The sequence below is a fragment of the Talpa europaea genome (assembly GCF_964194135.1).
Source record: "Talpa europaea genome assembly, chromosome: 10".
In the NCBI taxonomy this organism is placed as follows: Eukaryota; Metazoa; Chordata; class Mammalia; order Eulipotyphla; family Talpidae; genus Talpa; species Talpa europaea.
This window is the reverse complement of record NC_140077.1, coordinates 27,042,148-27,055,652: the sequence shown is the minus strand read 5'-3', so window position 1 is coordinate 27,055,652 and position 13,505 is coordinate 27,042,148. Positions and strand designations below refer to the sequence as shown.

The 13,505-nt window shown below is 36.9% G+C and overlaps 1 protein-coding gene across 2 annotated transcripts in view; it reads left to right on the top strand.

Moving 5' to 3' along the window:
* Positions 1–409: 409 nt before the first annotated feature.
* Positions 410–13,505, top strand: part of PCGF5 (polycomb group ring finger 5) — a gene marked incomplete at both ends in the record, with an annotated part of 40,247 nt that continues 27,151 nt past the window's right edge. For both annotated transcript variants that reach the window (XM_084246269.1, XM_084246268.1), the window contains 2 exons: positions 410–521; positions 9,220–9,316. In XM_084246269.1, the coding sequence (XP_084102395.1) occupies positions 410–521; positions 9,220–9,316 (209 nt within the window). The remainder of the gene's footprint in view (positions 522–9,219; positions 9,317–13,505) is intronic.

Sequence of the window (13,505 nt, the reverse complement as noted above, 5' to 3'; positions counted from 1 at the left end):
ATAGCCTTCTGTGCCATTTGTATAAAGGTGATAGTTGAAGCACCAGATTTGGATGAACTTGTTGTTACTCTGAATTAAATTCTAGGTTTACAAAGTTAATATTACAGTGAGGGAAATGTTCTGTTCATCTCTTCACCCAATTTGGAATGTAACATACTAATATAATGATATTTATACAGTATGAGGAATTTAACACTTTTATCTATTTTAAATGATCATGGAAACAGATATGGGAAAACAGATCAACCAAAAGGAGTGATGACCATCAACCTCGTGATAAATCCGGATGATAGTTCCCATGCCTCAGGACGTCCAGTTGGGTACTTCACACCAACTCCTGGGATCAGACTTTCATCCACTTAATACCCCTCTTTGCCTGTACTGCTAAAGCCTTCCTAGCTCATCACGAATGGCCACTCAAAGGAAACACTTGGTGAAAGATTTCAATCCTTACATCACCTGCTATATCTGCAAAGGGTATCTTATCAAGCCAACCACAGTGACAGAATGCCTCCACACCTGTAAGTATTCTTTTATGTCATCTATCAGAAATTATCGATAATACTTGTTCTTTTTAAACCACCACATTTTGGTTTTTACTAGATTTTAACTTTTAAAAACAATGCATATTCTAGAAATTATCTTGACTTTGAATTTATTGTCATTGGGCTATTAGTGGCATGGAAATTTTCTTCTGTTAAATCATAATCGTTGACTTATCTGTTCTAAAATGTTCTGAAAATCATAAGCATGTTTGTTGGTCGTGTTTTTTAAAAATATCTATTTTAGTTTTTATTTTTAAAAATTACACTGAAGGAATTAATCTGCTCAGAGGTTTTGTTAGATGAGGATATGCATAATTGTTTTTTATCAAGAAATCACTTTATTAAGGTATGATTGACATAGAAAAAGCTGTACTTATTAAATGTATTCAGTTTTTTGAGTTTGGAAGTATACACCTGTAAATCCATGGCCACAACTCTGCCGTAAGTGTCATTCATCCCCAAAAAATTTCCTCCCACCTTCTCATTTGTTCTTTGTGTGATGAGAATACTTAATGTAAATATCTACCTTCTATGTGGTAGAGTAGAGCTGTAGGACCCATTCATTTTATGCAACTGAAACTTTGTACTCTTTGTACAGCATTGGCATCACCTGAAACTTGTTACAAATGCAAATCATCAGGCCCTACCCCAGAACTGCTGAATTAGAAACTAGGGGTGGGCCCAGCAATCTGTGTTTAACAAGCTCTCCAGGTAGTTCTAAAGCATGCTCAAGTTTGAGAATCACTGTTGTAATATTGTGTCTATGGAAATCCCAAAATGTTTCTTATCTGTCCCATCAGAAGAAAAAACATTTTCTAGCATTTATACCAGGATTTCACATGCTTTTGTGTTTTAGCCTGTATGAATTTATTTTCCTATTTCAGTGAAAGTGATTCTAGTAATTAATGCCTGTTACATGCACCAAAGTGGTTATTTTATATAATTTATTTCCCAGCTTTACAGTAGTCTTAAAGTAGTTTGGACTGGTTGTGGGGAGAGAGAGGATTTAAGATTGTTTTCATTTTGTGGGAACTAATAGTTAAGTAACTTCCCCAGTCTCACAGCTAATGAGTTAGTTACCTGTATTCAGTTCTAAAGCTCATGCCCTTTCTAATATAATATGGTGTCTTTTTTTTAATGCTGCCTTCCAGTTCTTCTCCTTTTGTTGAACTGACATAATTTTATTCCAGTAGTTTTAAACAGGGTACACAATAGAATCACCTGGAAATGGGTAAAATGGCAAATTTTTTGTTATGTGTATTTCACCACAAAAAATAGAATCACCTAGAAAGCTATTTAAACATACCCAATGTTAAGAACTCCAGCTTGAGAGATTTGGTGGATCCTTTGATGGGCTTCTGTATTTTCAAAAATCTCTTCAAGTGATGTTGGATATTAACTGACTTGTGCTATTTAGTTAGCAAAACTGTGAACTTCCTTGTAGTATTAACTTACTATTGCCTGGTGTGGTTATTTAACTTGGACAATTATCAGTTAAATGTCATTGAACAGATATGTATTGAATACTGACTATGTCCGGCACCATTCTAGGCACAAAGGATACTGCAGTGACCAAGGGAGTAAAAAAATCTCAACTCTCAATAAGTTTATATTCTAGTAGTGGAAATTAATAATACTAACTATGTTGGGTAATGATAAATGCCACTATGAAGAGGAGTAAAGAATGGTAGATGAGAGAGGTGGGGTCTGAGTCAGCCTCAATGTGCTGATATTTGAACAAAAACTTGAGGAGATTAAACTCTGTGGATATATGAGAAAAGCATGCTGGCCAGAGATATAAGCCAGCACAAGGCCTTGAGGAGGAGATGTGCTTGTCAGATTTTGGGAATAACAAATCATTTAGAAGCCTATTCCTGCAGGTCAACGGAAAGATTATGGGCCCACAGCAGGGTAATGGGATGTGAGACAAGGCTAGGAGGAGTGTGACTAATTGTGGATGTTGATTGGAGGTAGAACCAATAGGATGTGGCTACTCTAGAGTGGGGACCTTATCTTCTATTTCCATCTTTCCCACTATTCTAAACATAGTACCTGGACATAGTTCACACTGTTTTTATTTTGCATTGTTTATATATTTGGGTTTCTCCAGCAAAATACTGCCATATCTGGAAGATGTGATGAAAGCACAGATTCTCCAATTTCTATTTGTATACTGTAGGTTTTATACCTTCTGAAACAACAGTTTCTTTGAGGTATAATCCCAAATTAGATGTTACTTTTTGGAGGAAAACTGAAAGATTCTAGAACTATAAAAATTTCTGTTTATAGGTCTGAGACAACAGGCATGTAGGCAATGTCCGTTAGGAATTATGAATTTTTAAAAACATTTTTAGACTATAGGAAAGAGACTTGTAGGTCTTAGATTGGGAGAGAGAGAGGAAGGCATGCTCTGCTGGGATTATAAATTAAGGGATGTTCTGACTCTTACATCAGAGTCCTGGAAAATTTTTTGAAGTTGCTTACAGTATATTTGCTGGTGTTTGTATAGGTTTTTCACTTGAAATGAAAGATTTTTCACTAATTTAAGAACAAAGGACTGTTGTTCCAGCAGCTAAAATGTAAAGAATACAGTACATTTGTTCTTTACTCTTTTGTGGTTAGAAGCCACTTAAAGAATCTAATGATTCTTTCCTCAGAAAAAAGCCGAGTTTATAGACATATAAGACAGGAAAGCTTTCTTCTCCCTCCCCATTTGGAGATAAGTCAGTAATCGCTTAACTAAGAATGAATTCTTTGGAAGAGCACATTCTTGTACTTAACATTTAACTATACAGAGAAAGGGCTAGCTGATAGTTTAATGTTTTCGATGCGATGGTTAAGGGACTAGGTGATTTTATGTAGTAATCTGTCAGAGTGAAGGAAAAACTTGTTCAAAAACAAATTTTACCATGTTATAACTAAGTATAAATATGAATTAAGATACAGAGAACACTTGATGTATTGATGCTCAATATTTTAAAAGTCATTGTGACATACACTTGTTATTCAAGTGTTATTCAAAATGCAGTCTGTAGACTAGCAGCATCTACAACAATACCGTCTAGGAACTTGTTAGAAGTTCAGGTTATTTGACTTTGCCATAGACCTATGGAATCAGAATCTCTGTGGAGGAGGCCTGAAGTCTCTGTACTAACAAGCTCTTTAGGTGATTCTTTGGTGCATTAAAATTTGAGAAGCACTGCTGTGGACTAGATATTTTAATACTAACATCTTTTGGATAATTTGTACTTTCAACCATACAGTCATTAAAATAACTGCTAATATAAGTTTAAAATAATAGTTGTTATTCATTGAATGTCATATTTGGGGCCCTGATCTTAACACTTGTTGTCTTCCAAAGAATCCTTCTAGTTTTGTAATATTTTTTAATCATTCAACAAATGTTTATTAGTACTTCCATTGTGCCAGTCATTGGTAGGAATAGTCTGTGCATTCCTAGAATTTATGTTCTAATAGGAAAGACAGACAGTAAGCAACTGATATAATTTCAGATTCTGTATATAATAAATGCTATAAGGAAAAATAAAATAGAATAGTCTTTTAAGAAGTTACCATTTGAGCAGAGACCAAAATAACAGGAAGGGGTATGTTATGAGAGAACGTTTGAAGCATGAGAACTTGAGATCCTTATTCATGTTTTCTCAGAAATAAGACTCAGAAGAGGTCAAGTAACATAGCTAACATGCTAGAGGTAGGTTCTGATTCCTGAATATCTGACCCAGGCACAGGAGGTCCTGAATAATCTTATGGAACTGTTTCAGCGGAGTGAGTGATAAGGAGTAAAAGTCTGGACAGGTGTGACAGGATAGAAATCTCTTTATTTCCTGGTGATCATTGCACTTTATGTAATTATTTCACTTTACAAAGGGTAAAAGATGAAAAGAAAGAAATTAAAGAGAGTATGTGTAGAGAAGTCTAAAATGGAGAAATAGCTGACAGTAGGGCAACAGGAGCAACAGCAGTTTGGGTATTTTTGTCACGGGGTAACATGTTGGAATATTAGTGAGACTGGTAAATAGCAAAAAATGAGTGTAGTCCTGGAGCAAGGGGATCTAGTGCACAGAATAGAGATTGACTTCAGGTACTCAGAAGTTCTGAAAACATGCAAGAGTACAAAATATGGGTGCTAGCTAGGGGGTAAGTGTGGCAGTATAAATTCACTGAAGAATGAATGTTTGGGTGAGGGTGTGTTTGTGGGGTTTTGAGGAGAGAGGAGAAGGATGAAGTATTGGTGAGACGCATAATGAACTTGGGGCTTTGAGTATGACTCCCTGTCAGATGGAAGACCCACTTGCCATGGATTTAAGTTAAGAGATCTATCAGCATGGTGCACATTTTCCTCCCACAATGTTCAGCTGAGGAAGCAGAACATATATCGAGTTGGATTTAGCCAGAATTAATAGTTTAACTGAGCAAGTTATGAAGCAAGAAGACAGAGAGAGAGCAAAGTAACTCGTGGACCCAGTGAGGTGATGCTGAAATTGTAGTAAATGTACACAATAAAGAAGGGAACTTGTAATACAAAAATGTTACTCAATCTTGGACCCTCCACCCCAGAAAAAGAACTATCAAATGTGAAAAGATAGGCAGTTCCCATTTAGATGAAGTAGTGTATGTAAATATACTTGAATTGCAAGGCTATCTGTAAGGTAGACATGGTTACAGAGAATTAATACCAATAATGGACATTTCAAGTTCCATTAGCAAGGTGATCTGTTTTTTAAAAATGGTTGTATCAAACTAATCATAGTCTGATGTCATTCAATACTTGATTACTGTGATTTTCCTTGTGATTTAATACTTATCCAGTGATCTGATTTATAGTGATAGCTCACATTTATTGAATATTTACAATTATCAGACACTTATACATTTTGCATGTTATCTCATTTAATCCTCATAAGAACCATGTGAGATAAGTACTCTTATCTTCCTTGAACCATAAAATCATTTTGCCTAATGGAATACCTAGGATTCAGATTTAGGCAATCTGCCTCAAGGTTATCTTTTGTCTTGAACAACTATGTTGTTTTATCTTGGCTTTTCATGTATATCTGCATTATAGGAAAAGTATGCTAACCTCAAACTATTTTGATTATGTTTTATCCTATGACAATGATGTCCTAATGGTGAATAATAAAGTGACTTCTTATAATTTGGCAGAGGGCCAAACCTAGATTGGGGCAACCTAACAGAAGTACTGACCAGTAAGGATTTTGTGGCCAGCTCCTGGCCTCTGTTGCCTGATTTCCTAGTAATCTTTTGACTGCATCAGTGAGAGAGCTTTGCAAAGTTAATAGTCTTGGTGCTAATCTCCTACAGATTCAGCAGTTCCTCTCCTAAATATCTAGAATACAGAGAATACAAAAACACAAATTTAAAGAAATATGTGCATGGCTATGTTTGTTGCAACACTATTTACAATAGCTAAGTTATGGAAACAACCCAAGTGCCCACACAGGTGAATGGGTAAAGATGATGTGGTATAGCCACATGATGTACTAGCCTGCTATAAAATAAAGATGAAATCTTGCCATTTATGACATGGATGGATGATATTGAGGGGATTATGCTAAATGAAATAAGTTAGATGGAGAAAGACAAAAAAACTAGATGATTTCACTTATATGGAATATAAAGAAACAAAGCAAGGGGACAGCAAAACCAAACCAAACAAACTCTTGCAGTCTAACTGTAGAACTGGAGCTACCAAAAGGGGAGGATGGAGGGTGAGCAGCAAAGGGGGTAGGAGGCCCAATGGATTATGGTGGAGGTAATTTTGGTGCTTTGGTGGTAGATGTGGTATAATTAAATATATTTAAGTAATTTTGAACTTGCAACCCTAAAACATATACGGTGTTTTAAACCGAAATAAAAATATTTTACTGCAATAAAAATAATTTAAAGAGAGAATAGAGCCCCTGAATCTTTTTAAAAAATCTCATTGGTGATTGTGTTCCCTATCTAAATTTGAGAATCCCTGCTTTAGATAGCACAATAACTATTTTCTTATAATAACCTAGCTCAAGTCTAGGAAATGGTAAATGAATTTTACTTGGTAAGCTTTAAGGCAGAAGTTTGTGTTTGTGATTAAATATAAAGATCAGTTATAAATATGAAATCTTGAGGGCTTCCCCGGTGGTGCAGTGGTTGAGAGCTGGGTTGCGAGGCTGCTTGCAGCCTCTGCAGCGCCGGTTCGATCCCCAGCTACTGGGCGAGGGTCCCACATGGCGCGCAGACCTCTCCTGCTGCCCGCTGCTCCCCTCAGCAGTGTACTTCGGTCCTTCTGCCTGTTCTGCTCCCTGCTCTGGCTCTGGTGAATTCGCTCACCCACCCGCGCTTCTGACTGTGCCCAGTGCTTATATAAATAAATAAATAAATCTTTAAAAAAAAAAAAAAAACTCACTAAATGTGAAATCTTGATGTGAGAGACCATATGTCACTGAGTTTTAAGATGCTTTGTGTAGTGGTTTGGATTTTTAGTCCTGGAGCTTCACAGAGATGGAAGCCCTCTTTGCTGCACAGTTAAGGGCTGCCTACCCCTGCACTACCTCTACCTTTATTTTTGCCAGGGGGTAGTAACAGTCCATGTTATAATCCTGACAGAGCCCTCATATTTGGTTAATGCTCCCTAAATGTTAGTACTTGTTGCTATTTAAGTTTTTTTCCAACTGGAATATATGTAGTGTTCCTAACATCCTCTTTGATCCAAGTGTTTTGCATCTGTCTGTAGAGTGGTTGGTGAGAATAGACTACTTCCATCCCCAGGCCTAACTGCACACCGGGATCTTTTTAACGTTCTTGAATGAGTTAACCAGCATAGCGTTTAAACAGTTAGAGAGCTTGGCATTAAATGTTTAAGATACTTTAAAAAGTGTGTTTTATAGTAAATATAAACCAAATCATAACTTTTGTAGTGACAAGAAGCTTTCTGAGCATCTACGAGTAAAAAAATCATTTCACTTTTTTCAGTTTTACTGACCTTCTAACCTGAACTTATTCAAGTTCAAATTTATATATGGTTGTGCCTCATTAAATAGCTTTTTTTAATCATGTGGGAGATGTATTTTCTAGAGGTTTTTTTTTTTTTAGAAATAAATAAGTTACTTAAAAGGACTATTTTGTACAAAATATCAGTTTAAAAGGAGATTCTATAAAATACTGATATTTATATGATTCTATAAATACTGATATATTTAAGCCTCCCAAATCAAGGGGAATGTCATTCTTCTTCTTTGTGTGTGTGTGTGTGTGTGTGTGTGTATGTGTGTGGGGCAGGGAACATGGACCCTCCCCTTTTTAATGGAAGTCACACTAACAATATTAAAAAAAAAAACAATGGAATTAATATATTAACCCAGAATAAAAAAAATACTATAATTTCCATGTGTAATATAAAACAGTATTAATGAGATGACTTTTTCATGCTGTCTTTGAAATCTGGTGTATATTTTATATTTACAACACCTCAGCTTAAATTGGGGACATTTTGATTGCTCAGGAGTCATATTTTACTAATAGTTACCATGTTGAACTCATTGTGTGTAGAACATAGATTGTAACTTCTCATCAGGACCTTGGGCACCAGTGCTGTCTTGAAACTACATCTTTGATGGATGAGCTTTGTATTTCTTTCTTCACCAAGACTTATATCTTTGCCCTTGTTTAGGGTCCTACCTACCCTTAGTATTTTCCTGAGCCAGGTGAGGATGTGCTCCAAGCATATCATGTGCCTCTCTGTTTGGCCAAGGTTGGCAGACAAGTAGGAATGCCTGAGCCCCTTTTGAACTGCAAGGATCAGGGCTCCAGGGCAAGGTCAGAGTCTTAGGACAGGATCAGCATTTGGAATACCCCTTCATTCTTGCTCTTCTCTACTCCTTTGCCTTCCCCACATTTCAGAGGCTTATTTAGTATCCCTGAGGGAAGAGCAAATACCAGCAGTCTTCTAATGGAATTCGGTTTCTTTGTTCTCCACTTCAGTTTGGTTTAACAAGGCATCACTCTCTTTCCAAACATTATTTTGGACTATCCCTCTGGATCTGGTCCAAACATTATTTTGATCTTTAAAAAGACATTTGGAGCCTTTTTGGGGCCAAGAAATTGTATGTATATGTATCTTTTTAAGTTTTCTGATACTATCTTTCATCCAAATTTTGGAAAAATTACAGTAACTAGTTACCCTAATAGCTGTGTAATGGTAAGAAAGAGGTAGAAAGTGTGGCACTCATTCAAAAACACCTGATCACTCTGTCTAAAAGAGCTGGCAGCTCCCAGCACACAACTCTCCACTTTTTTGTGTTTTTTAATTATCTCTACTCTCTAAAATTGTTTGTTTGCCTTTCCAAATAGAGTATACATTCCATATGGGTGTGGACTTTGTTCACCCCTGTATCCCCACCTCCTAGTTGCTTTATGTAAATACATCAGCTTATATGAATAAACTGTGGTTTGTGAATATATCTAAGAAAAAACAATAAACAAAATAGTATACACTTTTCATTTTGTGGCAGTAGGTTTAGGTTTTTTTTGACTTACAATTTTAAGATTTTATAAAGTGTGATTAAAAACAGTACTCTACCTGTAGTAATTTTATTTCTAATTGCATTTTGTTTAAATGATAGTTCAATTAACCCTACATCTTCTTTCTTCTTAGTCTGTAAGACTTGTATTGTACAGCACTTTGAAGATAGCAATGACTGTCCAAGGTGTGGCAACCAAGTGCATGAGACAAATCCATTAGAAATGCTGAGGTAAGCGAAAATATTTAATAGTTCAACTAATTCAAGTAAATTGTATAAGCTATTAATAATTTTTATTACACATCATAATACTTGTTGGCACCTTGACTCAGTTAACACAGGTTTAATGAATTTTATGATTTTCATTTTAAGGCAATCTGAGAGGAATTAAATAGGAAATACATTTCCAAAGTAAAGGTGGTAGCTTTAGCTCAGACTCACAGAATTACTTGTAGTTATTTTCAGTGTTAATATTCTACTGTACTTTTTACTGAGCTACTGTGCGTTTTATTGAGCTACATGGTAGTGGGAAGAGGGCAGACCTAGTAAAAAGACTAATCTTTTTTAATTTATCATATATTTGAAAAAGTTTGTACATTCGGGGCCTCCCCGGTGGCGCAGTGGTTGAGAGCTGGGTTGCGAGGCTGCCCCGCAGCCTCTGCAGCGCTGGTTCGATCCCCGGCCACCAGGCGAGGGTCCCACATGGCGCGCAGATCTCTCCTGCCACCCGCTGCTCCCTTCAGCAGTGTATCATCAGTCTGCCTGTACTGTTCTCTGCTCTGGCTCTGGTGATTTCTCTCACCCTCCCGTGCTTCTGACTGTTCCTAGTGCTTGTATAAATAAATAAATCTTAAAAAAAAAAAAAAAGTTTGTATATTCAGTAAAACTTCAGGACTGGTTTTAAATAACTGGCATTTACTTAAGAAGTATCATTTATTTTTAAAACTGGAGATGGCCTATCAGATCCTAATCCAAACCCATATTTCCAAATTAGAAAATTGAAATTTATAGAAATGACATGATTTGCCTAAAGTCTCAGTAAACTCTTTTTTTGTTGTTGTTTTTAAAGATTTATTTTTATTTATTTATACAAGCACTAGGTACAGTCAGAAGCGCAGGAGGGTGAGAGAATTCACCAAAGCCAGAGCGGGGAGCAGAGCAGGCAGAAGGACTGAAGTACACTGCTGAGGGGAGCAGCGGGCGGCAGGAGAGGTCTGCACACCATGCGGGACCCTCCTCCAGTGGCTGGGGAACAGCCGGGGATCGAGCTGGCGCTGCAAAGGCTGCGGGCAGCTTTGGAACCCAGCGCTCAACCGCTGCGCCACCGGGGAGGCCCCTCAGTAAACTCTTGATGTCACTTCCTAGCTATAAGCCAGGCATTATATTCCCTGCCTAAGCCTCTAAACCTCTTTTCTTCTCACCGTTCCTACCATTGCTTTACTATAGATCAACTGTGTGATTTTTAGGGAAGAGTACATCTAAAAACAGCAGCAGATACTTTCTCAATAACAGTTTTATAATACTCATGTGCATGTGATATTTGCCATCATTTTATAAATTTTGGTTTGCAAGTCTTAGATTTCAGACATCCTTCATCAATTTTAATGCCTGGAGTTGAAGTAATTTGTCTGCAGGTAAATGTCTAGCCCAGTGATTTTCAATGTGTAGTCCTCAAAACATTAGTATCTTGTTAGAAATGACAGTTCTCAGGCTCCACTTCAGAATCAGAAACTGAGAGTGAAGCTGCCCTTACTTAGCCAGTTCCCCAGGTGATTCTGACATATGCTAACCTTTGAGAACCATTGGTCTACTGTAGTTGGCAGTCTTGAGCATGACTACTTCTAAGTGGATTTACATTGGTGTTTCTTAACCAGGAGTGCTTTTGCCCCCACGTGTACCTAAATGTTGCCAGAGAGCTGGTTTTCAGGACTGGATGGGTGCTGCTGAGCATCCTACAACTCATAAGACAGCCTTCCCCAGCCTCATCCCCAAATCACCTAGCCCATAATGGAAACCCTGATTTGAATAATTCAAAGAAGAACAAACTTTCCTTCTCAAGTTTTCTCCTAATACTTTTATCAGAAATTAATAACAGTTAATAATTGTCATCTCCTTTTTAAAGTGCTGTTCGTACAGACAAACTATCTTAAATTTTGGTTTTGACTGTCTGATAACCTGAAGGAATCCAGTCACTATTTAATCAAATCTGATCCCTTGACTAAAAGTATGATATATATTTTTTAGCTTTTTATTTGGAAATAGTTTAAAACTTACCAAGTCACAAAAATAAAAGTAGTACAAGGAGCACTTGTATTCTCTTTACCCAGATGCAGCAATTAACATCAACATTTATCATGTATATATGTACTTGCTCACCCTTTTTTTAACCATTTGAGGGTAAGTTATTTATATCATTGGTCTCTTACTCTTAAAATATTGATAATCATATATCAATAAGGATATATGATATCAAATAAAGATGTATATAAAGATGATATCAAATAAAAATATTCATATTTCCTAAGAATAGAGATATTCTATGAGTATTGCATGATTAGATTACATCGGTATATAATACTTTATTCTCTATATTCCTATTATATCATTTTTCCTAAAGAACACTAGGAGTGACAGGCAAATCTTTACCACAGGATCCCTCCAGCTGGCTTTCTCTTACTGGCCCAACTATTAGGTAAAGTAGTAGTGTGGAGTTTTGAAATGCCTTAGAAAATCATAATTTATCCCCCAGACTGGACACATTGCTCCTGAACATAAAATGGATTAAGGCTTTTTTCAGCAGATAACTGTCTGTTACACAAATATCAACGGGTTTACTCCTGTGTACCCTTTCTCAGGCTATTGGAGGGTGTACTGAAGCGTAAATCAAGAAAGAGGAAGGGAATGTAACATGGGAGAGAGGTGAAGGAGTAGGAAGATTGTGCAGCAGGCTCCAGAACAGAGTCTGTGCAGGCGCTGTCTGTCACAGCAGCCATCAGCCGCATAGCTGCTGCACACGTGGGGTGTTGCTTGTGCTCCTGAGGAATGGAGTTTCAGATTTTATTTAAATTGAAACTTGAAAGCGTATTAATATTTTCCCAGTAAATAGCAATTTCTTATCAAATAAAAATTACTATATGTGTTGCTCTATACGTTTTAATACATAAACAAGACAATTTTAAAATTAATTATACACAAAACAAAATTTTTTGTTACCTTGCCACGGGTATATTTTGAATTATATATTTGACATTACATCCATATTGTACATCACTGATAGAATGGTAGGAGGAGGATGGAGAACTCTGAGGGGGAACCTCTCATTCAACAAATATGTACTGAGTGCCTGCGATGTTCAGGCACCATTCCAAGTGCTTGATGTCAGTTAGGGGACAAAGTTGGTAAAGATTTTTGCCCTCATAAGGTTAATATTTTTGTAGGGAGAGACATACAATAAACCATATAACAACTAACGTGGTATGTTACAAAGGGGGAGAGGAAGTGCTACAGATGAGGAGTGATCAGAAGTGGGAGGGGAGGGATAGATTGCAGTTTTAAATGGAGTGATGAGTATAGACCTCACTGAGAAGGGAGATTTGATCAAAGAATTTTAGGGAGCTAACCATGGATAAAATTGGGGAAAGCATGCTTATACCAGGTAGCAACCAGTAGAAAGGGCCTAGGCCAGGAGTATACACACAGCTTGGAGGAACAGCAGAGAGAGAGAGGTGGAAGATGAAGTTGGAGAAATTAATGGGAATCCAGGGACATTGTAAGCCACTTGGGGGGTGGGGGAACTGTCATTTATTCTGTCTGAGTGAAATGGGGAGCTACTGCAAGGTTCTGATTAGAGGAGACACAATCTGACTTAGCTTTTAAATAAAAGTCATTTTGATGTCTGTGTTGAGAATATGCAGTGCATGAGCAATGCAAGGGTAGAAGCAGGAAGAGCAATTAGAAGGTAGTCACAGTGGTCCAAGTAAGAGTAAAAGGGGCAAAAAATGGTCATATCTTGCATATATTTTGTAGAAGGATAGCCAGTTACATTTGATGATTCTTTTTTGAGAATGTGGTAAATGAAGAAAGCAATCACTAACTCCAAGGAAAGAAAACAAAGTCGAATGAGGGGATATCTATGCTCTGATTAGACTGTTTATATATTACATAATAATAACAATAAGTGCTGGTTATTAATGAGACTATGTGGAGAAGATGAGATTAGGGGGACGGTGTATGTTGGGAGGAAAGGGCATAGCAGGATGGTATCAGAAATCTGTATTTTACATAAAGAAGTCAGAAATATCCAGACAGCAGAAAAAACATGGTTCTGTTGTGTTTTATAGAAATATGAAAGAAAATACTACTAGAATAAATAGGTTGAATTTGAAAGTGATTGTCTTCGGTTGTAGGAATAGGGAAGGTA